At 47.5% G+C, this 22,518-nt stretch overlaps 7 protein-coding genes across 7 annotated transcripts; 3 read left to right on the plus strand and 4 right to left on the minus strand.

The window, feature by feature from the left end:
* Positions 1-1,976: 1,976 nt before the first annotated feature.
* L228DRAFT_253981 (Pkinase-domain-containing protein) lies at positions 1,977-4,067 on the minus strand (the record flags this gene model as incomplete). Its single annotated transcript, XM_018333795.1, has 6 exons — positions 1,977-2,241; positions 2,298-2,933; positions 2,991-3,592; positions 3,653-3,820; positions 3,876-3,943; positions 4,013-4,067. 6 exons carry the CDS (start codon positions 4,065-4,067, stop codon positions 1,977-1,979), a joined length of 1,794 nt encoding a protein of 597 aa, XP_018185787.1.
* A 1,106-nt stretch (positions 4,068-5,173) lies between these two features.
* On the minus strand, positions 5,174-9,563 carry L228DRAFT_232800 (phosphoribosylformylglycinamidine synthase-like protein). The gene is made up of 2 exons (XM_018330607.1): positions 9,287-9,563; positions 5,174-9,184 (listed from the first exon to the last, which is right to left on the minus strand). The coding sequence occupies exons 1-2, from the start codon at positions 9,532-9,534 to the stop codon at positions 5,305-5,307; spliced, it is 4,128 nt and encodes a 1,375-aa protein (XP_018185788.1). The 5' UTR covers positions 9,535-9,563; the 3' UTR covers positions 5,174-5,304.
* A 719-nt stretch (positions 9,564-10,282) lies between these two features.
* On the plus strand, positions 10,283-11,692 carry L228DRAFT_253983 (P-loop containing nucleoside triphosphate hydrolase protein; the record flags this gene model as incomplete). Its single annotated transcript, XM_018333796.1, has 2 exons — positions 10,283-11,085; positions 11,146-11,692. The coding sequence occupies 2 exons, from the start codon at positions 10,283-10,285 to the stop codon at positions 11,690-11,692; spliced, it is 1,350 nt and encodes a 449-aa protein (XP_018185789.1).
* Positions 11,693-11,900: 208 nt separating this feature from the next.
* On the minus strand, positions 11,901-13,007 carry L228DRAFT_240779 (GroES-like protein; the record flags this gene model as incomplete). Its single annotated transcript, XM_018331277.1, has 2 exons — positions 11,901-12,832; positions 12,890-13,007. The coding sequence occupies 2 exons, from the start codon at positions 13,005-13,007 to the stop codon at positions 11,901-11,903; spliced, it is 1,050 nt and encodes a 349-aa protein (XP_018185790.1).
* A 1,756-nt stretch (positions 13,008-14,763) lies between these two features.
* L228DRAFT_223292 (NmrA-like family domain-containing protein) lies at positions 14,764-16,521 on the plus strand. The gene is made up of 6 exons (XM_018330320.1): positions 14,764-15,214; positions 15,288-15,360; positions 15,417-15,536; positions 15,630-15,769; positions 15,823-16,173; positions 16,279-16,521. The coding sequence occupies exons 1-6, from the start codon at positions 15,041-15,043 to the stop codon at positions 16,345-16,347; spliced, it is 927 nt and encodes a 308-aa protein (XP_018185791.1). The 5' UTR covers positions 14,764-15,040; the 3' UTR covers positions 16,348-16,521.
* Positions 16,522-16,659: 138 nt separating this feature from the next.
* On the minus strand, positions 16,660-18,804 carry L228DRAFT_256735 (MFS multidrug transporter; the record flags this gene model as incomplete). Its single annotated transcript, XM_018333939.1, has 5 exons — positions 18,401-18,804; positions 17,955-18,344; positions 17,282-17,853; positions 17,199-17,211; positions 16,660-17,064 (listed from the first exon to the last, which is right to left on the minus strand). The coding sequence occupies exons 1-5, from the start codon at positions 18,620-18,622 to the stop codon at positions 16,660-16,662; spliced, it is 1,602 nt and encodes a 533-aa protein (XP_018185792.1). The 5' UTR covers positions 18,623-18,804.
* Positions 18,805-19,138: 334 nt separating this feature from the next.
* L228DRAFT_284967 (hypothetical protein) lies at positions 19,139-21,925 on the plus strand (the record flags this gene model as incomplete). Its single annotated transcript, XM_018336284.1, has 8 exons — positions 19,139-19,195; positions 19,293-19,350; positions 19,629-19,729; positions 19,795-20,160; positions 20,216-20,644; positions 20,696-20,940; positions 21,018-21,551; positions 21,672-21,925. Exons 1-8 carry the CDS (start codon positions 19,161-19,163, stop codon positions 21,923-21,925), a joined length of 2,022 nt encoding a protein of 673 aa, XP_018185793.1. The 5' UTR covers positions 19,139-19,160.
* Between the last annotated feature and the right edge of the window lie 593 nt (positions 21,926-22,518).

Genomic DNA, 22,518 nt, shown 5'->3' on the forward strand with positions numbered 1-22,518 from the left:
TTTTTTTTGCTTCGGAAAATCCCCCACTCTAGATTAATCCTGTAATCAATGTATTTTGAGTTTATTTTGTCATCATTATCATCATTATTATCTCTGTGTTCTGTGTTATCTTTATTACACTCAGCATCTTCAGATTCTAGGGTGTCCGTCGGTCTAGTCTGGGGTGGTCTTTACCTTAAAGACTAACCTCCAGACCGGTGGAAGCATGTACAAAAGACCGACCCAAGATGGTCGGGTCCTACTTTTAAAATTCCGCACTTGGTCTGGGTACACTGCATGAAAGACCAAAGACCACCAGTCTCTACCTCAAACCCAACGGACATCCGACACACAAACAGACCACTCAGGGTTTCATTGCCATACAACCAACAAACGGTAAACAGTAAATCAATTTAGTTTATTATTTTATCAATGTACATACTATACACTATATAGCAATTTCAAGAATCAAGTGTCTCAGGACCTCGGTTCTTAGATAGATATATTATATATATATATATAAACCATAAAGATCAATAGTTGAACAATCATGCTACTGCTACAATTAACTTAATCACCCTCCTGGATTCCTGGATTCATCTACAAAATACAAAATACAAGCCACCATTTATAAATCATGAGTCATGACATCATGTTATGGTAATGCAGCGATGCCATGTAAGTTAGCATTTTAGCCCTCTCTACAGGGTTGCAACTTGACAAGGATGCTAATTGCTGAATTATCAATCGAATGGACTGGACCCAGGTCCGGGCAGTAACAACTTACAAGCAGGTTCACCGTTCTTATGAATCAACTGAGCCTCAGCCCTCTGAACGAAAACATAATGAAAAAAAAAAAAAAAAATCATTGACAAAATAAAAAAGGAAAGACAAGATAAGTTGAAAAAAGTCAGTATCACAAAAGCACGGGAAAATGAGGCACGAGATATTGCTTAAGAAAAGAAAAATACCTTTTTCAAAACATAAAAAAAAAAGAAAGAAACCAAAACCAAAGATCAAAACGCAACCAAAAAAAAATTAAAAAATAAAAACAAAAACAACGATAACAACAACAGCATTAAAAAAAGAAAAGAAAGAAAAGAACAAGACAAAAAGGACAAGACAAAAAGGACAAGACAAAAAGGACAAGACAAAAAGGACAAGACAAAAAGGACACAAAAAGAGACACAAAAAGAATCAAGGAAAAAGGACTACGAAAGAACCACAAAAAAATATGAACAAATAAAGAATAAAAAAATTACACAAAAGTGAATATTCAATTTATAGTAATATATCAAGAAAGCATAACTTATAAGAGGGTGAGGAAACAAAGTACACACTCGACTTACTCGAATGGAGAAAGAAAATATTACACAATGTGCAGAATATTCAATTTGTAGTAAACTAGCCGTATGTAAAGTCAGGTAAGGTAAGTACCTAGGTAGGTAAGTGTACAATAATATGTACCTTAGATATGTAGGTATGTAGGTATGTAAGCCAGGTAAGGTAGGTAGATAACATGGGACTACTTGGAGATATGTGAATGGGTTTAGTGTTTACGTTTGGCGGTCCAATAGACAAGAAGACAAAAAGACAAGAAGATAAGAAGCTAAGAAGATAAAAAAGAAAAAGGAAAATGCGCCAAACCGTATGCTCCAGGCCAGATGTGAGAAGAAGGTCCAAAACGGAAGAAGGGAAAGTGAGACGAAGAAAAGGAGGCGAGAAAAAGAGAAACGGACAAAAGAAATTCAGAAAAAAGGAAAAAAAAGAAAAAAAGGGAACCGGAAAAAAAGGAAGAAAGGAAAAAAAGCGAACAAGGTAACCTTGGTATACAACAGAAATATGGTACAACACCAGTATTCAACGCCAAATAATAAGTGCCCATGTACCTCGCCTCCTTGCGAGCTTTATAAGCAGGGAGTAGCGGAGAAACGCGGAATAACGGAGAGATGAACTAAGAGAAAGAAACAAGAGACGCCCTATCCTGACTCTCATAGCTAAAATGCTGGCCAGCGATTCTGCAGACCTTCAGCCCATCGCCCATACAGGACTTCTGCGAGCTGCTTGGTATGTTCCATGCCCGGTACAGAATCTGCAGGAAATGTCGACTGGCTATCTGTCCAGGGATCGGAGTCAGAGACTTGAGAATTTTGCCGCCGTCTTGCATTTTTCAAGTGCGGATTATTCTGCGCCAAGACGAGCTTTGGCTTCTGAGGTGTAGGAGGAGCAGCAGGTATTAAAGATGCCGAGAGTCTAGGGTCACTGAATCCCATAATTAGCATTGAACGGAAAAGACAATCCAAGGAGAAATGAAATACCTCTGAATCTTCTCCATCATCAGCTTCAGCAACTGATATTCTCCCTCTGGATCTAGCGCATCCATGGCGCTCCAAGCGTCGGCCGCACGTGACAATGCATCACGCCTTGCAGTGTCTGATGTCTGCGCATGCATCTCTTGGAAAGCAGGATCAATGGCTTTCGAAAATGCTCTCCGACCGAGTAAACCCTCCTTCGTAACGCTCTCTACCAAAGGCGGGCGGTTCTCATCAGTGCCCAAGACGGATCCGTCTGGAGATATATTAGGTGAATTATCGGACACTCGCTTGAATTGGCGAATGGTAGACCCGCTGTTGCCAAAATTTATTGCCGGAACCAGAGGCTGTTTCTGTTGACTAGACCGGCGTGATGGCGATGGTGACATTATTTGAACGTTTGATGATTTTCGCCGTCCCTTGTCTCGGCGTGCTGTGGAAGGTGGTGACGGTGTTGGAGCAGCATTGAGGTCCAGTCGGCTTAGCGCTCGATCTGGAGTATCTTGCGAATTATCCGATATCAAAGATAACTGCCTCCGTCGCTGCGTTTGCTTCAATGGACTTATCGTAGGTGCCTTGACTGTATCAAACACCCACTCATCGTCGTCCTCATCATGCGCTCCCTTTGGAGCTAACGTGGCCCTGCGAAACATTAGCACATGCACCCCTCAGTCCCTTCCGACGACAAATTTGACTGACATATTCTCTTCGTAAAACTTTGGATGAGGCGTCCTGCCTCTGGCACTTTCCCATTCTTGTCGCCGGACAATCAGCTCCTGCAGTGCCTCCACCTTGCCAGCATTGCGAATAAACCGATGGCGCAAAAGATCCTTGGCAGTCGGCCTTCGATCCGGATCTTTTACTAAACAAGAAGCGATAAAGTCCTTGAAATCTCGACTATAGTTATTTCCTTGTAGTCTTGGAGCCGGTGCCTTTGGAATCAAGAAGAGGACCTTCATTGGGTGGGTGCCTGCGTTGGGAGGCTCGCCGTTAATCAATTCCATTGCCGTTATTCCCAGCGACCAAATATCCGCCTTGAAGTCATAGCCCGCCTGCTGAATAACCTCTGGTGCCATCCAAAATGGTGTGCCAACAAAAGTGTTTCGCTGCGACTTGATATTCGTGAGTTGCGCGGCGACGCCAAAATCGGCCAGCTTGACCTTCCCTGATTGTGCGAGTAAAATGTTGGCGGCCTTGATGTCTCTGTGTATCTTGCCTTCCTTGTGAAGATAGTCCAATCCCAGTAATAATTCGCGACAGATGATTGCAATGTGTCCTTCATTAAACGGTCCCGGTTTCAGCTGCAATTGTCAGCACGGCAAACACAAAAAACCAATTCGCCATTATTGTTGGGGGCGTACCAAATCCAAGCATGAACCCCCACCTAGATATTCCATTACAATCCATAGCTTATGTCCACGTAGAAAACAAGTCTTGTATTGCGTGACGAACGGGCTTGCGCATGTACTCAGGACAGATATTTCCTGCTGAATCTCCTGTATGTCGTCTTCGCTCGATTCGAGGTCAATCTATCCCAGTTAGCTTCACTTGCCATCCTCTCTTCTTTCCCAATGGCAATCGCACATGTTTAATTGCGACCATTTCCCCAGTCGCCTTGTCTATTGCTTTGTACACAACTCCAAAACTTCCACCTAATTCGCATCATCAGTATTTACTCCAGTGTGCCAATGACTTTCCTATAGTGTCTTCCAATCACTCACTTCCAAGCTCCTCCAACATCTGATAATGATTTGCCAAGGCTCCTTCGTCCGCCATTTTTTCAAGCTCAAAGACCGCACCACTCGTAATTCTCAATTCGGTTCCAGCATGGAACGAGGCCCGGATGTTCTGATCACTGCGCCAGAACGAAGGTCCAAAGTGCACACAAAAAAGAGGAGAGGGTGAGAAGCACGCAGGATCAAGAGCGAAGTAAGAAGGGCCAAGATGTGGCACGCACTCCTTAGCGAAAAGAAGGACGACGAGGGACAAAATCGGTCGTTGGGCTGAAGTTTGGAGTCCGGAGTTGCCCAGGGCGTTGTTCGGTAAGCGGAGCAACTAAAAGGGAAGGCACGATTAGCTTCCCACAACATATTACCCGATCGGGGAACACCCCGGCAACCGGCAATTGGGTCCCCGTTTCGCTTGCTCGAGTCCGATTGGACGAAGTGGGCCATGAGAAACCCCTTAATTCTGCATCTTCCCCCGCAATTCCTCGTCGCCATGCAATTGTGAACTCTACCTTGTCCCTAACCCTTATGCAGGGAAATATGCCCGCCCAGGCGCCCCATGCGCATACCAGTCCTCGAACGCATCATCTCGTACGTTTAGAATTTTTTTTTTTTCCCTTTGTCTGCCTTTCAGTAATTTCCCTTTGGTATGTAGAACCTCATGTGAGCACATTAAGCATCACCGTGCTAGGTTTATTTTGGACAATTAAGAACCTAGACGTAGCCACATTGGGGATTCTCAGAGATTTTTAGTTAGCTTGGTTATTTACTACACGCTGAGCTCCGCCAAAGGCGCGAATAAATGATCGAACCCAGGATCCAGGATTATGAGGATCCACTTTTGTGATTCAGTTGACCTAAATGAGAGAGCGAAATAGCATTTCGCGTGCTTCACTCTGCTCGGGAAGCAGGGACGAGGGGTTTAATATGAGATGAAGCCCCTTTAAATGCCCAAGGACAGGGGTTCATCCACATGGCTTCGGGCACTAAGCTCGTCTTCTCACCCGTATTGATGGTTCAGTAAAAACCCAGATCCACCTCAGTCCTCTAAGCCAGCGATGCTTTTTCCCTTTAAGAGATGTGCACAAACAATGGCCATGATCAACTGAGGATTCACGAACAAACAAACACGAAAAGGGGCAAACTTGATTCCACGTGGGCTGCAATTAGAGTAATATAGAAATATATGTTTCATATGAGCTAGGGTGTGTTGAATCCAAAGGCTTCCAAACTTCTAAAAAAAAAAAAAAAGCAAATTCCCAAAAAAAACTCCGTACTATCATCGTTTAACCGACCCATCTCCGGGCGCTCTTGAACATGCGCACCCACGGGCCGAATTGGTCCCACTCTTCCATCCTCTCCTTGGGTACCCAGCTGCCCACCTCCTTGAGAATGGTACGCTCCGGGTGAGGCATCATAGCCAGAACCCGACCGTCAGGGGTACGCACACCGGCCACAGCCTCTTGGCTGCCGTTCGGGTTGTACGGATAGCGCTGAGTAGGCTGCAACCGATTGTCGACGTAGCGCAGCCCAACCAATCCGCGCTGAAGAAGAGTAGTAGGCTCGACCTCAGGCGGAAAGACTGCTCGACCTTCTCCGTGGGCGACCGCAATTGGAAGGGTTGAACGGCCCATACCGTGCAGGAAGACAGAGGGGGTAGCAGTGGGCGGTTCAAGTACCTCAACCATGGAAACACGTCCTTCGTACTGCTCGCTGGCATTGCGCTCAAACGTGGGCCATGATTCGGCACCAGGGATTATCGATTTGAGTCGGGAAAGGAATTGGCATCCGTTGCATACTCCAAGCGCAAAGGTATCGGGTCGCTCAAAGAAGTTCTTGAACTCTTCGCGGGTGTTGGAGTGCAAGAGAACGCTCTTCGCCCATCCCTGACCGGCTCCAAGAACATCACCGTAAGAGAAGCCACCGCAAGCCGCAATACCCTTGAAGGTGGATAACGAGACAGCACCGGATATGATATCGGTCATGTGAACATCAATCGCAGCGAACCCAGCGACATTGAAAGCAAACGCCATTTCGGCTTGGCCGTTCACACCCTGTTCACGCAAGATGGCAACGCGAGGGCGCTGAGTGAATGGAGTCGGGATCGATGTGATCATCGTCGTCAGAGGGAGGATATTCTCCTTGGGGTTGTAGGTCAAGTTGTATGACAGACCCGGGTCAGAGTCATTTTTGATGTTTTCGTATTCGGCATCAGCACAAGCGGGATTATCCCGCAGACGCTGCATCTGGTGGGAAGTGAACGCCCACTTTTGCTGGAGGTCCTTGCGAGAAGCTCTGTAAACAATCGGTCCAGCGGTGCCGTATCTAATAGTAAGCTCCTGCTTTGTGGCCGGAAGAACTGATCCAATCTTCCGAATGAGACCGTGGGGAGGTCCGCAAGTGGCGAAGCAGCGCTTAAAGTTGATCTCGTCCTTCTTCCGCACTTGGAAGACAGCACCCAACTCCTCATTGAACAAGGCCTTGACAACGCTGGCAGTCTCCGAACTTGCAGCAATGCCTTCAATGTCAATCTCTAGGCCACAGCGACCAGCGAACATCATCTCGGCCAGAGTAGTGAAGAGTCCACCGTCAGAACGGTCGTGGTACGCCAGAACGACACCAGATTCGTGCAGCTGCTGGATTGCGTCAAAGTAGTCTTTAAGTGTGTCAATGTCCCGGACATCAGGCGCCTCCTCGCCAATTTGTTTGAATACTTGCGCAAGGGCAGAGCCTCCAAGAGCTTGGTGTGTCTGGCTGCCAACGAGAGCAAGGTCAACGAAGAGGAGCACGGTCTCGCCAACATCCTCAACCCGTCGAAGAGCAGGCGTCCAGGTCTGGTCAATATGCGCAACTGGGGCGAAAGCACTGATGACAAGAGACAGAGGAGCAGTGACCTCTTTGTTCTCCTTCGTGGCTTGATCCTTCCATTTCATCTTCATGGACATGGAGTCCTTGCCTACGGGGATACTGATTCCAAGCTTGGGGCAGAGCTCCATACCAATGGCCTCAACTGCCTCGTACAGGGCAGCGCCCTCGCCAGGGTGGCTGCTGGCAGACATCCAGTTAGCCGAGAGTCGGATACGCTCCAGACCATTGAGGGTGTCGGCGGCAGCAAGGTTCATCAGCGATTCAGCGACTGCCATACGGGCGGATGCGGCGCCAGAAATTAAGGCAAGAGTGGGCCGCTCTCCAATAGACATCGCTTCACCTGTCTTGGTGCCGGGGAGGAGCGATGTCGCAGTCACGGAGACATCGGCCACAGGAACTTGCCAAGGCCCGACCATTTGGTCACGAGTGGTCAATCCACCGACAGTACGGTCACCAATAGTGATCAAGAAGGACTTGGAGCCAACGGATGGTAACTTGAGAACACGAGAAACGGCTTCATTCAAAAGACCATCAGTGGGCGTTTGGGGAAGATAGGTCGTTAGGCTGCTGTCGAACACGGGCAAAGAAAGTTTACGCGAGTCGACAACGCGGGAAAGCTTAGGTGTCTTTCCGAAGAGAATGCTCATAGGGAGGTCGATAGGCCTAGGGTACTCTTGCGAGTCCCGGTCCATCAAGATAAGTCTCTTCTCGCCCTCCTTTCCGCCCGTGGCTCTACCAACGACAGAGAATCCACAACGCTCACGGTTAGCAATGTTCTTGAACATCTGCAAACCCAGTTCATCGACAGCTAAGACGTAACGCTCTTGCGCCTCGCAGCACCAGATCTGCAGAGGGCTCATACTCTTGTCGGCGCTGTCAACCTCCCTCAGCTCAAAGGTAGCACCAAGGTTGGCATCATGAACGAGCTCCGGCAGAGCATTTGAAAGCCCACCAGCGCCTACATCATGAATGAGATTGATGGGGTTCTTGTCCCCTTGAGCAACGCAGGCGTTAATCACTTCCTGCGCTCTGCGTTGGACTTCGGCGTTTCCTCTTTGGACACTAGCAAAATCCAACTCGACAGAGCCCTCACCGGAGGTGATACTGGAGGCAGCACCGCCACCCAGACCAATCAGCATAGCAGGTCCACCAAGGACGATCAAGTGGTCTCCGGGGCTAACGAGTTCGCCGTCCTTGAGAGCGTGTTGAGGACGCACAGTTCCTACACCTCCAGCAATCATGATTGGTTTGTGGTAACCTCTGATCTCCTTTTGACCATTGCCAATTGGAAGCTCGGTGAGGAGAGTTCGGAAATAGCCTGATGTGCATGGACGTCCAAATTCGTTGTTGAAAGCCGCACTACCAATTGGAGCCTCCATCATGATATCAAAAGAGCTGGCAATATGCGCTGGCCGGCCCACATCTAGCTCCCAAGGTTGCCTGTGGCCAGGAATCAGCAGCTCCGAGACGTTGTAGCCAGACATTCCAGCCTTTGGCTTTGAGCCTCGTCCAACGGCGCCCTCATCTCTGATCTCTCCACCAGAGCCAGTGGCAGCACCCGGATACGGCGAGACAGCGGTGGGGTGGTTGTGAGTCTCAACCTTGCCGAGGAAGTGAACAGTCTCCTTGGTCTGAGTCCACTCGCCAGTCGAGTAATTCGGGGCCCAGTGACTACCGTTTTCACCTTGGAAGACGGCGGCATTGTCGCTATATGCGCTGACAACATACTTGGAGTTAGCCTTGTGTGTGTTTCTGATCATGCCGAAGAGACTGTATGGCTTCTTCTCGCCATCAATCGTCCAGTCAGCATTGAATTGCTTGTGTCGACAATGCTCCGAGTTGACCTGAGCGAACATGAAAAGTTCGACATCGAAAGGCCCACGCGCCAGTGGTCCATCCTTAGCGTAAGCATTTACTAGGTAATCAATCTCGAAGGAATCGAGGGCAAGACCCAGAGTCTGGTTGGCCTTTTCAATAGCCTCGCGGGGCGTGGCGCCCTCCTCGTAGAGCTGGACGATGGACGCAGGAGCGGGCGACTGCTCCGAGAACATGACAGCAAGTTCAGGCTCTTCTTCGCCGATCATTTGCGTCATGCGGTCGTAGAGTGAGTCGGCACCCTTCATAATATCGGCAATGGGCTTGTCTGTGGTGAGAGCGAAGGCGAAGCCACGCTCAACACGTTTCACGGCATCTTTCAGGCCGCATACATGCGCAATAGCAGTTGCCTGGGAGCTCCAAGGCGAAATTGTTCCGGTTCTGGGGGAGACAAAGAGGATCTTTGACTCGGAGCGCTTGGCACTGCTCGCACACGGGTCAGCGGAGAGCGTCCAATCTCAAAGCCGCCATAAGTGGCTGATTGTGTATAGAGCATTTGTAACACCGAAGGGACAAATTACTCACCCCGTCCCATTGCGAACGACATCATGAAGCTCCGTGTATATTTGATCGTGTGAGTCGGGATATTCGCCATAGGTGAGGAGCTGGTCGAGGACGTCGGCCTCCTCCGCAGTCAGGGCTCGGTGAAGATCCACATAGTGGACCCAGATGGCCCGAACGGCAGACACTCCAATCGACTCGGAAAGAGCGGCGAGTCGAAAGCCGGAGTAAGTCTTGGAGCCGGGAAGTGCGAGATGTTTTGGCTCAGCCATTTTGAGCCACAAATAGGCAGATGCAACTGAGGGGCATGGCGGGGAATTTTTCTCAAGAGTCACCGGTAAATTTGAGACGGCGAGCGAAAGGGCGGTTTTTCGGGATCAACCTTTTTCCGTTTCCATCACCCGTCTGTTCCCGAATAGGGAAAGTGGGGTAGTTCGACGATGAAAGCTAGTCCCAAATCGGAGCATTATTCCGTATCGCTCCGACCCCTTCCAGATGAAAGGCTTCAAGTAAACATGCAAGGATGGCATCGATATATGCATCGCCTCTACATTATTATTGGGCAGCGTTATGCAAGAAGAAAGCCTTGATAAGACCAATATTGCATACAGGTATTTGATGCTAGGAGTAGAAGTGTACGTACTCCCGTAGTACATTGTAGTGAGATGGCTCCGTTTATCAAGGCGTTAGCCGAGCTGTGGGAAGCTCTCATACATGTTCTTAGCCTCGTACTCTTACTACCTTCACTGAGTATGGGGAAAGATACCCCTCTCAAATGTCAGCCAGCCATCTCGTATGGCATCCTTGTCATAACCATGTAGCAGGACGGGCGCAGGTGCAAGGATAATATTGCTAACGCTACAGGCACCCACCCAGCCATGTAACCTGCCACAGCCTCCTCGCAACAATGAACCCCCTTAAAAGTGCATCCACCCCGCAAGTCGTAGAGTTTACATAGGCTAGATATTGCTTCCTCATCATAACAGTCACCACAACAATTAATAGGTGAATAGAATCAATATGTATAACCAAGATAACCTTGCAATCCGGGTATCCTCATCCCAAGACCTTCCATCGGCAGAGTTCCTTCATCATTCATCAGCTCAACGTGTCAACACCGACGTCATCATCTTCCAGGCAATCAGATCGCAATATCCTGGAAAACAAGTAATCATCTGCCCAGAAAGAAATTGCAACCTCATCCAATATGCTGCAAGAGGACTTGCCAGCGCAGTTCCAATTGATGATGCAAAGGAGCCGTCCCTGACGTCTCTCAAATGGCGTCTTTATGTGCCGCCAAGCCGTCGACTTGATGGCGATTCTGGTCAAATTATTGACGGTTTGCATTTCGGCAAATTTTTATATTCTTGGAATGGGCACGAGTTCATCCTCTACTTTGTCGATGGCAGAGATGGTCAAGAAGCTTATCCCACAACCAGACATAACTACATAGTCGGTGATGAAAATGCAATCAACCAACTGATCAATACGGTCGGGAAATTTACAAATGAACTCCACAACGAGATATGGGTGTTCGAACAGAGCATGTGGCGCAAGGATGCGGATCTGTGGCGAAGCGTCCATAAGGCGTCGTGGGACGACGTCATTCTTGACGCTGATATGAAGAAAGCCATCATTACCGATGCTCGCCGATTCTTCGACTCTAGGTCCACATATGCTCAGCTTCGCGTGCCCTGGAAGAGAGGTCTTATTTACTACGGTCCACCGGGTAATGGAAAGACCATTTCCATCAAGGCTATGATGCACGATCTGTACAACAGAAAGCCTGCTGTGCCTACATTATACGTCAAGACTCTATCTGGGTAAGCCGACAATTTGGTGATCAGCATTACGCTACCGCATTACTGATGAATGTGATTTAGATATTTGCCTCCAGCTATGGCGCTCGCCGAAATCTTCTCCAAGGCAAGGCAAGAGGCACCCTGTTTCTTGGTGTTTGAAGACCTGGATAGTATCGTCTCAGACAGTGTCCGAAGCTTCTTTTTGAATGAGGTGGACGGGTTGTCAAGCAATGATGGAATCCTGATGGTAGGTAGCACGAACCATCTTGAGCGTCTCGACCCGGGTATCTCCAAGCGGCCGAGTCGCTTTGACAGGAAGTACTTGTTTCCGAACCCCAATGAAGCGGAGCGAGTAAAATATTGCGAGTATTGGCAGCGGAAACTCTCTGACAACAAGGACATTGACTTCCCGCATGTGCTGTGCAAAGCAATTGCCAAAATTACCGACGACTTCAGTTTTGCTTATATCCAGGAAGCATTCGTAGCTGCTTTGCTTTCTATTGCGGCGGCCGATGGGGAAACGGTGACTTTCGTGGAAGAGGATGAGCTGAACAAATACATTCTCTGGCGGGAGATCAAGAAACAGGTTAAGATATTGCGTGATGACCTTGACAAGTCGGGCAATTAGGGACCAGGATATCAATTTGAATCCCGGCCTTGTCTTTTAATAATCTTATTATGTGCCTTATAAGCAGCGTGAAATTCCCCTGTTTTGAGGTGCCCAAAAAGTGAAATTATATCATTGCCAAAGCGATGCTACAAATTAAATTATGTGACTTGCAGAAAAGATCAACACCAATCCAAGAAAATGTCAGGGTTTAAGAGAAAACTAAACATTAGATCCGAACGTGCCACCGGGACTTATTCTTATCGTCACGCATATCATTGAGGATGAGATTTACCTTGTCTACGTCAAGACCCTGCACAACAGCATATCTCAAAGGCTTCACGAGACCCTTTTCAATCCATGTAGGAAGAGCCTTCCAGAAGAGGGCGCCTACTTCAGGATGTGCATGAGACGATCCAAAGACCATGAGATCATCGAAACCATTCGATTTCTTCTGTGCGATTGCTGCATCGGGTGGGGTCGGAAGGACCTTAGCAAGGGAGCCTTTTTTGGAGTCTGACAGGAGTGACACGGCGAGATTGACTGTATTGGGCGCACCTACAGCATCGAAAGCGTAGATGAGGTCGTCGCCAACTATCTCACGGACCTTGGAAAAGATTTCTTCGTCTGACAATTTGCGGTCAATCACATGTGTCGCCCCGTAGGCTCTAAGCTCTACGGCATGGTACGAGCCAGCAATAACAATAATGGTCCCAATTCCAGCGACTTTGGCAAACTGTGTTGCAAGCTTGGAGACATTCCCACCGCCCATGATCAACAACGTTTGCGACTTATAATCGAAGCTAGCTGATGCAGGAGTTGATGGAAACGGGATCTTCAGACCAGATTCGTCAAAGAGTGCCACAGCAGCAGTGACGCCATTGGTGGGAAAGACGGCCGCGTCTGCATCAGAAAGATTGTCTGGAACACGGGCAGTAAATGGTACGTCGGCAACTACGTACTCTTGCAGAGCGGTTTCATCATTGGTGCCGTGTAAATTGGACTCGGTCATGACGCGGGTTCCTGGAGGCAAGTCGCCATGATGAGACCCAGGTCCAGCAGCCACAACCGAGCCAACAACATCACTTCCAATGACTGCTGGCAAACGGTGGGACCATTGAAAAATGTCGTAGTCTCTGGCTTTTTGGTCGCTTGGATTTACTAAAATATTCAGGAATCAGGTCCGTGTCCTCTATGCCATCGGATTGGGGCACTCACGTCCAGCAACGGTGACCTTCACGAGCACTTGATTTTCACCCGGAGTGGGGATTATGCGAGCAACCTTTTCCAAGTGTTCGCCGAAATATATCACGGCCAGAGCTTGTTGTGCCGACATGATTCCGCTCTGCTATGAGGTTGACGAGGAATGTTTTCAGTGGCCAAATCCTCCTCTCTCGAATGTTCCGCGCTGGATGAAATTTGGATCAAGAGGAACGTTCTTTTAAGAGTGGAGAAAGCGTATCAATTGAGGAAAGATTGCGTGCTTGCGAACGTTTTGATGAAGCTCTGAGGCCGGAAGCTGGAGGTTTGGGTATATAGCGTATTTCCGAAGCACCTGTTAAGCTTGACCCCGCTTCTCCCTCAATCAATTCCAGGCTATATCGAGGAATATAAAGTAATTGAGGTGCTCTGTCCCATGTGAGATTACACAATCACAATTGCTTATCACGGACGCTCCGATTGATCGGAGGTCGATGTAAGCAACTGGTGTCGTTCGATGGCAACTGCAAGGGAAGCACTTGAAGCCCCATCTCCCCCCACTCCTCGATCCTTTCCAGAGCTTGTGTCTGCATCAACAAGCGGCTGCAAAAGGCTGCGTCAGAGTGTCCCCAGGCAATAGCCGGTTGGGCGAACCGTCGCATGTCTCTTAACGTCGAGCCATAATACGTACACAATAAACTTTGTGGGTAAGAAAGAAGAGAAAGGCAAAGGCGTTGGAATGACGTCATTTGTGTGTATATACCGAGACCTTCTCTATTGGCACTTTCCCTGCACAGATCGCGGCATACATTATACACCGTAGAGGTGCATCTCACCTTCTCGACGCCCTCAGTAAAGGTGCTGCACGATATTGCTCAATTATTTGCACAGAAAGATACACAAATTTTCAGTTTACCATGCAAAAAAGTCATCATGATTTCAATTCAACAATTGTTGGTCGATCTGAGCCGCACTCTCAACCAAAAAGTCACGTGCTCTTGGGTCCTAAGTTCAAGCGTTTTAAGATCAATTTCCGGATAGCGGCATGAATATAAATATACCTCATATAGATGACAATTAAAATCTATCAAATAAATAGGTTTCTGGACGCTAGATCATTCCAATAACGATTTAGATTTACATTTGCATTTACTTGTGGAGCATTGATACAAATAAAACTCCTGAAGCACATTTGGGATATTGTCAATCCCTGTATGCTTTTAGCTTAGAAATGTGTAACGTCACGTACATCAATAAAATCGCGAGCGAACAATAGTTCCGTCTGACATGGTCATTGTATGCTCAGCTTCTATAAACACATTCTCGCACTCGGTCAACAAGCAGCCTCCGAGGGTTAGTTAAGCAGAGGTGTCATTAGTTAATCGTCCCGTCACTAGGGGGCAGCAAGTTACCCCGTGGATCGGTGAGACGGCCATTCCCGTCTCCGATACTGTTCGTCACGCGAAACTGCGGGGCAAGCAGATTGAAGTTGCTCCGTCTAAGCTACCTCTGACAAATCCTTTCTTACAGTGGATGGTTGGAGTAGCTAGCAGCGATTCCTTCTTTTACTTTCTACCTTACTTTTCTGTGGATAGTAGATGTTACTAATCATACTGCAACCTGAGTTTTTGGATAGTTAGCGGCTTTTGTTTATCTGTTGCTTGAAGAACACCAGACTCAGGCATTCAGATTACGAACCAACTGTTGCCGCCAGTCACAATTCTTCTTCCACTGCTTGTTATAGATGTCGCAAGCTCTTCTAGTAATCTTTGTAATAATGCAGTAATTCAACTAACTAGAATTAACTTCTAAGCGCTGCACGCATGGCGTTCTTGGCGGTATATCTGCTCCCTAAACCTAAACTACTCTTGGCCTTCAAGATTGTTAGGCCAGGTCCAATTGGACTGCTTTCTAATCCAACACCAACTGCGAGCGGAGAGGGGTTATGAGACCCTCCGCTTCCGTTAAGATGTTTGATGCTTATTCCTCTGCACGAAAGTATAAATCCGAACCGTGACCCTCTGTTGTGCATGTTGCCCCACAGAAACAACTATATTCTTCACTTGCTCTTCACATATCCCTGATTCTGCCAACTCCTCATAACTTATTCAGCATTTTATACATCTTTTGACAACCGTTATCCCTCTACGAGCTCAATTCGGAAACACAATGGCCAAGATTCTGACCGTGTTTGGTGCGACGGGGAACCAAGGCGGTTCCGTCGTTCGAGCAGTCCTTGAGCACCCTATTCTGTCAAAAAGCTACAAAATTCGTGCAGTCACTCGAGATCCAACCAAGCCAAATGCCAAGGCTTTGAGCGATAAGGGTGCAGAGGTGGTCAAGGTTCGTGACAGCCATCTAGCGTTCAATTCTGAGTTCGAATCCGCGTGCCAAGCTGACATCAACCACAATCCAGGCCGACCTCTCAGATAAGGCTTCTGTGGTCCAAGCAGTTAAAGGCTCACACGCCGTGTTTGGCGTCACCAACTGTATGTCTCTTTCCTCTCTATGGCCTTCAATTGCTAACTTACTGCTCTTTCAACAGTTTGGGAGAACCCGCCGTCGAAGCAGAGGGAGTATACTCAGGGAAAACACATTGCGGATGCGTCAAAAGAGACCGGTGTCGAGCACCTAATTTGGTCAACTCTGCCGCATGCCTCGACATGTATGTGTGGTGCCTAACTTCTGAACTTGTCAACATGTTCCTGGCTGCGGCTCTTCAAAAACATTTTACTAACGATAGAAATCGAAAATTCAGTGACTGGCGGAAAGCTTAGTGGTGTAACGCACTTTGACAGCAAAGCTGAGGTTGCTGAATACATTGAGCAACAAGGGATCCCCGCCACATTTTACCTGCCGGCATGCTTCATGTCGAATATAACCGGCTCCTTGCAAAAGGTTCGTTCAGATATAACGCCTCATTGTCTGGGGATATACTGACGATGTATCAGACTGGTGCCGGATATTCCTTGAATTATCCTTTCACGCCGACTACTGTTATTCCTTGCATCGATGTCGTTGCAGATACTGGTAAATTTGTTGCGGCAGCCCTTGCCAATCCCTCAGCATTTATAGGCAAGAAAATACTTGGAGTTACGGGCTGGTACACGCCGAACGATATCAAGGCAGCATTTGAAGAAGCGACTGGCAAGCAACTTGAGTACAACGAAATTTCGGTCGAGACCTTCCGCAGCTTTTTGCCTGATTTCATGGCCGAGGAGCTCGGCGAAAATTTCCTTCTCATCAAAGATTATCAATACTATGGTCCTGGAACAGAGAAGAAGATTGGAGAGTCTCTAAAGGTAGGTTTCAAATTCCTCGAAATTGAGCACCTCATGCGTTGAATGGGCAAACACCGTTGTTCGGAGATTTTTTTGTCAAATCAAAGCTAATATCACTGTTCACAGGTTCTTCAAGAGGTCGGCGAATCGCCTACCGGACTGAAGGAGTTTTTCTCGCAAGCCAAACTACCCTGAGCGTTGCTATTTAGCGCGAAGGTTTTCTGAAAACGCGAACCTGTTTCATCCTTCTTTCTCTATTAATGCACGTGCGATCATTACGATCTTTGGTAACATACGTCCATTGCTCTACTTGATTGCAGTTGGCATGCGCCATGATTATTATTACTTTCCGACATAATGAGAGCTAGCAAATTGAAATTAATGAAATGAATCACTTTTTCTATTATCATCATAATTTATGTATCAGCGAAAAGAATCATTTGTGTAGCGTAATTCTATTCTTTTTCTCTGTCTTCCCTCTCATTTTCTTGGTGGGATCTCAGAGGTCTAACCAGCAGCAAACTTACTTCTCGCCCTTATCTTCGCTCCCCAAAACCATAACAAGATTGGTGCCGGGATTCCAATTGCTATCGACGCACACGCCAGCACAGTGCATCCTTTACCATATCCCAACGTATCAAACATACGTGGAGCAAAAAGCGGAAAGGCAAACCCTGCCAACGACCGCAGGAATACAACGGATCCGGAGGCAGATGCTGCATATCGCTGATACGAATCAATCAAGTACGCTTGGAGACACTGATTGCTCACGGCGATTCCCATAGACATAATGGCAATCCCAATGTCTGGCATGATCCAGTGCAACGGCGGCGAAGCGGATGCGGACCATCCATACCACAACAGACCAATCGGAATAATCAGCGAGCAGGGAATCATGAGCGGGACGCGATACTCAGGCACCACTGTAACGGTCTTTGTGGATTTCTCAGCCTTGGACGAGGTGACGTTTTGTTCGCCAGCAGTCTGTTTTTTAATTTCGCCGCGCTCGATATCAACATCCACATTCGGTTTGTCGGGCTCAGAACTCCTTTGCCGTTTCTTGTGGGTTATCCCAAGCATGTCCCCCAAAATCAGCTTTCCCCCTGACTCTATTCCATTCTCTTTTAACCTTTTATACAATTTATCCAGCAGCGGCAGAGACATGACACCGAAGCAAAGCCCGATTGCAACGGATATGAACTGAAGTCCGGTAATCCCTTCTGACTGATGGTAGACTCTTGCGTACATCACCGGCATCGTCGACAGCATCAGGTACGTTAGACCGTACTGATATGCTCTATATAGCGTGAGAAGCTGGATAATAGGCTGCGTTGCTAACATAATGAACGGCCGCGAGAGGGAAGTTCTCCAGAGGCTGAGGAGCGACCGGGATGATGGATCCTTGGCTTCGTACTCGGTGAGGAGGTTTTCGTTTCCCGTGGTTTTCTGGAGCTGCTTCTTTTTTCGCGCGAGCAAAACCGGTGCATAGGTTTCCTGTAGAAAGAACAATCCGATAACTTGCACCACGGCGTCTGCAATACTAGTTGCATAGAATGCCCATCGCCAACTACTGTATTCCGTTATAAACCCACCGGCGATCGGCCCCACGGCTGGCGCCAGAAGTGGCATCAGCGCGTATAAACTGACAGCGCGTCCACGCTGATCTGCGGTAAACAGATCGGAAATGACTCCACCAGAGACCTATTGTAGAGTCAGTTAGAAAAGGAGCCCGCCGACAGTTGGGGGAAAAGTGACACAAGAAGCCCCGAGATGATATCGTTTTGATCCAGGTAAATGCTTACACTCAAAGGGGCACTCCCTCCCAGTCCAGAGAGGAACCGAAATGCAATAAGCTGACCCTTTGTTCGACTAGCTCCACCTGCGAGGTTGAACACAAGATACACCAGATTCGCTAGCTGAAGCACTGGGACCCGACCATAGATCTCTGACAATGGACCTAGAAAAAGCGGACCAAAAGCATACGCCAGAACAAACGCCGACATGGTCATTTGCCCTTCAGCCGTGCGCGTAATGTGAAGATCTCGACTGATAGTCTCTATTCCAGGCGATACCATTGATGAAGAACACGGAGATATGAATGTAAAGCAAGAGACGACATATACTGCTGCCCATTTGCGACGGAACGACCAATTCTTTGGGTTGGCTGGGTCCGAAGGGGAATCCCATGATACCTAGATAACGCAATTAGCTGAAAATACCCAAACAATGTCTTCTCTGAGGAGCGTACAATATTTCGATCATTTGGATCGTCATCAGATGTCTCCGGCTCTTTCGCTTCTAGTGCTTGCTCTTGATTTTGAAGGTTCTCCTGATCAATTGGAACGGGCACGTTCTCGAGTTTGTGATCTGGCAGCTTGCTCTCTGTCTGTACCCTCACTTCTGAAGCCACTGTACTATCCGGTTCTATATCAAAGTTCCCGTCTTGTGAACCGGAGTGTTTTGGCGTCATAGCTTCTCTTGCACCAGATCTTCCCTCTCCCTGTCTTTCTTGTTCCGCACAGAAGTCGCGGTGCACGCTAAATAGCAATAAAACGCTACATCCCCTTGGGTATTATCCATAGCTATATATCTTACTCGCCAGCACTCCGTATGATTCAGTGCAAATCGAGAAAGCCGGGACCGGGATTCTCATCTCCTCGTTATTGGTCAAGGGCAGAAATGCAGGAGTTTGGGTATTTCCTTTTTAGGAAAGTCGCTTGTCCGGCCCCGGGCCTGAACCGGCCCGTTAACGGGATTTCGGAGTTTGGGATTTCTTTGGATTTGTGACCTATCGATGAAACAGTAACAGTTCTGCGCCTTTGATGATTTTCCAGGTAGAGATACTATCAAGACTGATCGCGGGAGATGCTCTGGGCACAATTTGCGGCTTACGTTGATTAATGACGGGTGTCTGTGCCCGATCGATTATCCTTGACTTTGCGCCATCTCATGCCGGTTCAGGCTCGGGATTTCGGCCTTGCGTTGTGCCACGGAATAGAGAACGAACAATGGAGAGCGTTGAAAGTAGTCAATCCCCAGAGGCGTATGCATATTCTTTTTTTATCTTCTGACCTGAATTCTTGATAAGTCGATTTGGTAAAAAGGAGAATCTGAGCTGACATGACCTGTTTGACTGCTAGAGCTTTGCGGCCTAGAAGGCGGGTAAAGCAGGCTTGTACGGAGTGTAGACAGCAAAAGGCAAGTAGCTTGTATCTTAATTTAATCATTGGTTGTTGCAATGATCCTTGCTCTTTATCTTCTCTGCTTCGTGGATGTGTACACTGCTTTTGACTTTGCTTGCTTACGATCTGTTCTTATTCTTATTTTGCCATTTGTTTTCTATGGTTCATATTTCAGAATTTCTCTCCTTCAAGCCCTTGCTCGATCCGATTTAGATTCTGTACATTGTTGAAATCCAGAAGCTGCCTCAAAGATCTCCTGTTCTATCAGTTTACCATTTACTAATAACCCTCCAGGCGCGCTGCGATGGTTATCTTAGCCAGCCATGCTCAAGATGCAGGAAACTGGCGGTAAGATGTGTCATGTCCGATCCATTCAAGCGGGAGAACAAAAGACAGTAAGCCATTCCTATGGGATGTTTCTAGTCTGAAATGCGGCTATTTCTGACGCCGATTTGTTCAGGAAGATTGCACAACTTGAGGAAGAGGCTCGCAGACTTCGGCAAAGACTTGCATTTGAAAGTGGCGAAAGCACAACTCAAAGGAATGAGACCAAACGTCAGACCTCAGCCTTTGATATACTGACGGCTGCTGCGGCTGGATTTGGAGGCGATCTCCAGTCAAGAGAGGCTGTCAGCTCAGGAGAGCCCTCTGGGCATCCAATTCATGGAGAATCTGCAGTCTCTCCGGCTTATAAAGTTTCTGAAGCCTCCAACTGTCGAGTTCAGAGCCAAACTCGACAAGGAGAAGTTTCCGCGGTTTCTACGCTGCCCCGCTCACTTGACAGTATAACTCTGAGCACGAAAGCTATTGACGAGTTATTTTACCTGTTGGTTTTCTTCCGCATCAGGCATATATCTTAATACTAACTATGATGCGATCAGTTACTTTCATTATCTTTCTCATTATATTCCAATTTTGGACTCCTCAGTTTCGCCTAACACCTACTACTCAGAATCACCTTTTCTTTTCTGGGTGATTATTGCGGTCGCATCAAGGATGTACAATGCTGACAGCAATTTGTTACATGCTCTTGCCCCAAAAGTTCTTGACATGGCGGCGATGTTGATCAAGTCTCGAAAGGCCGCACTTCATACCATTCGTGGTCTCCTGCTTCTTTTAACTTGGCCGATGCCCAAAGGCGCTCAGAATGATGAAGCTTCTTTCCCACTAGTAGGGGCTCTCTGGCATATGGCAATGCACAATGGCTTGCACATGCCTTTCTCGTCTCACGACCCCAGAATCAAGTTAGGTGAGGCTGAGCTTAAGCAACGTGCAGAGCTGTGGATATTTTGTACGATCACATATCAGCGGTAAGCTTAATCACATTTGTAAAAAGAGGCCGCGCTGACGTCGGTAACCAGCTCATGCAGCTTGGTCGGCCAATCACCGGTGCTTCCTAACTCACGGAAACAAAAGGCCCTAGTCGCATATCTACCGGCGCCCCTGAAGCTTCTTTGGAAATTACATAGTATTTACACATCATGCTGTGCTGCTCTACTTGAAAATGGTTTAGAAGATATGACAGGAGATCAAGAGCGAGCAATGGATATTATACTCCGAATATTTGAGAGTCAAATCACAGATACGGAAGATGAGATATCATCAGGTGCGCGTTTAATTTCGCTTTTTGTATTTATTTTTTTTTTTTTTTTTTTTTTATCTGGTCTGCTAATGAAGGAATAGATATGGACCGAGTATATTACGATATAGCCCTGCTCACCGTCCAAGTCTTTCACTTCTTTAAAAATCCACCCGAAACTACCCAATCACCGCCAATACCACTCATCAGCCTGTTCAACACCTCCTGCCGTCTGATAGATGATATTTCGTCTATTGATCAGGAAAATATCTTCATCCCTAAAACAATGACGCAGTACTTCCGTCTAGCAATAATCACCGCAGCATGCAGCTTGCTAAGAATTGTTCGCGGAGTTTCTGCACATTTCTTTGACACCGACGCTGCAAGAACATACGTCTTCAAAGTAGTCGACTTGCTTAAATCGGCTTCAAGCGCAAGCGAAGACAGTTATCGCTATTCAATCTCATTGTCACAGTTGTGGAATAGTCAAAAGGCGTTCAAAAAGCCTGATGGCTCGCCATATACCACGCTCAGAATCCGAGCCCGTCTGGCACTGAGTCCAGTATATGATGCAGTTTGGTGGTGGAGAGAGGAATTTGGAAGGCCCGCTGGCGACACCGGAATCTATCTGCGTAACGGTATGTTCTCAAATACTTTTAAAATTTCCCTAACACGTACTTCTTTACGTTCAGCCGCTTGTTACATTATCTTAGCACTGCCATGATCCGTGACCCGCAAAAGTCACTAATGGTCTTTAGATGCACCTTCGCCGGGTTCTACGGCGGGACGCCCAAATGCTCTACAACTCATGGGGTCGCCTTCCATTCATTCTGCATCATATCTCGAGCCACAAACATTCTCAGCATTATCTGCCAATGACCCTTTCCTCTCAGACTTTGGTTTTGGCCCATATGATTTCGCATTTGACAGTGCAGCTTTTTTCCCGCTCGACATGCCGTATGAGCTCACGTCAGGACCTTTTCCATTAGACGCCAACGGCGTGGCCATGTGATCTTATATTTCAGCTCTTTATACAATGGAAATACATTTTGGCACTCTCAAGTAAGCCTAAAAAGCCTATAAAGCCTGACTATATGCCGCCCAAAATGATTTCCGACTTGCCTGTCGCTTTTCTTAACAAAACATCCATCGCAATCAAGATACTTTCTGTCCCGTTCGCATATCAGAATTATCTACAAATGCTTCCATCCACCTTTCTGCTCCCGACCTGAAGCCGAGAAACCATCTCTCTCGAGCACCTTGTCACCAGCCATTAGCCCTTTTTATTTCCGCATTTCCGCATAGCCAAGCAAGTTACTATGGAAGAAGACATCAAGAAAACAGCAGCAACGTATCGCCACACCAGAGTATTTAAACCCGCCAAATACTGCACAGTCTTTATTTCTCGCGCACTATTCCGGTTCCTCGTCTCCCATCGCAGCCCCATCCAAATACCTTCTACTTCCCCAATCTTTGATATGTCAATAGATCCTTCGACAGGTGAGATACAAGCCCACACTCACGCGAGACCGCGGTGGTTTTTTTCATAATGACGCTCATCGGACCCCTTCTTGTCAGTCGCATAAGTACTTGCAGGTAATTCAG

Source organism: Xylona heveae (genome assembly GCF_001619985.1).
Source record: "Xylona heveae TC161 unplaced genomic scaffold L228scaffold_10, whole genome shotgun sequence".
In the NCBI taxonomy this organism is placed as follows: Eukaryota; Fungi; Ascomycota; class Xylonomycetes; order Xylonales; family Xylonaceae; genus Xylona; species Xylona heveae.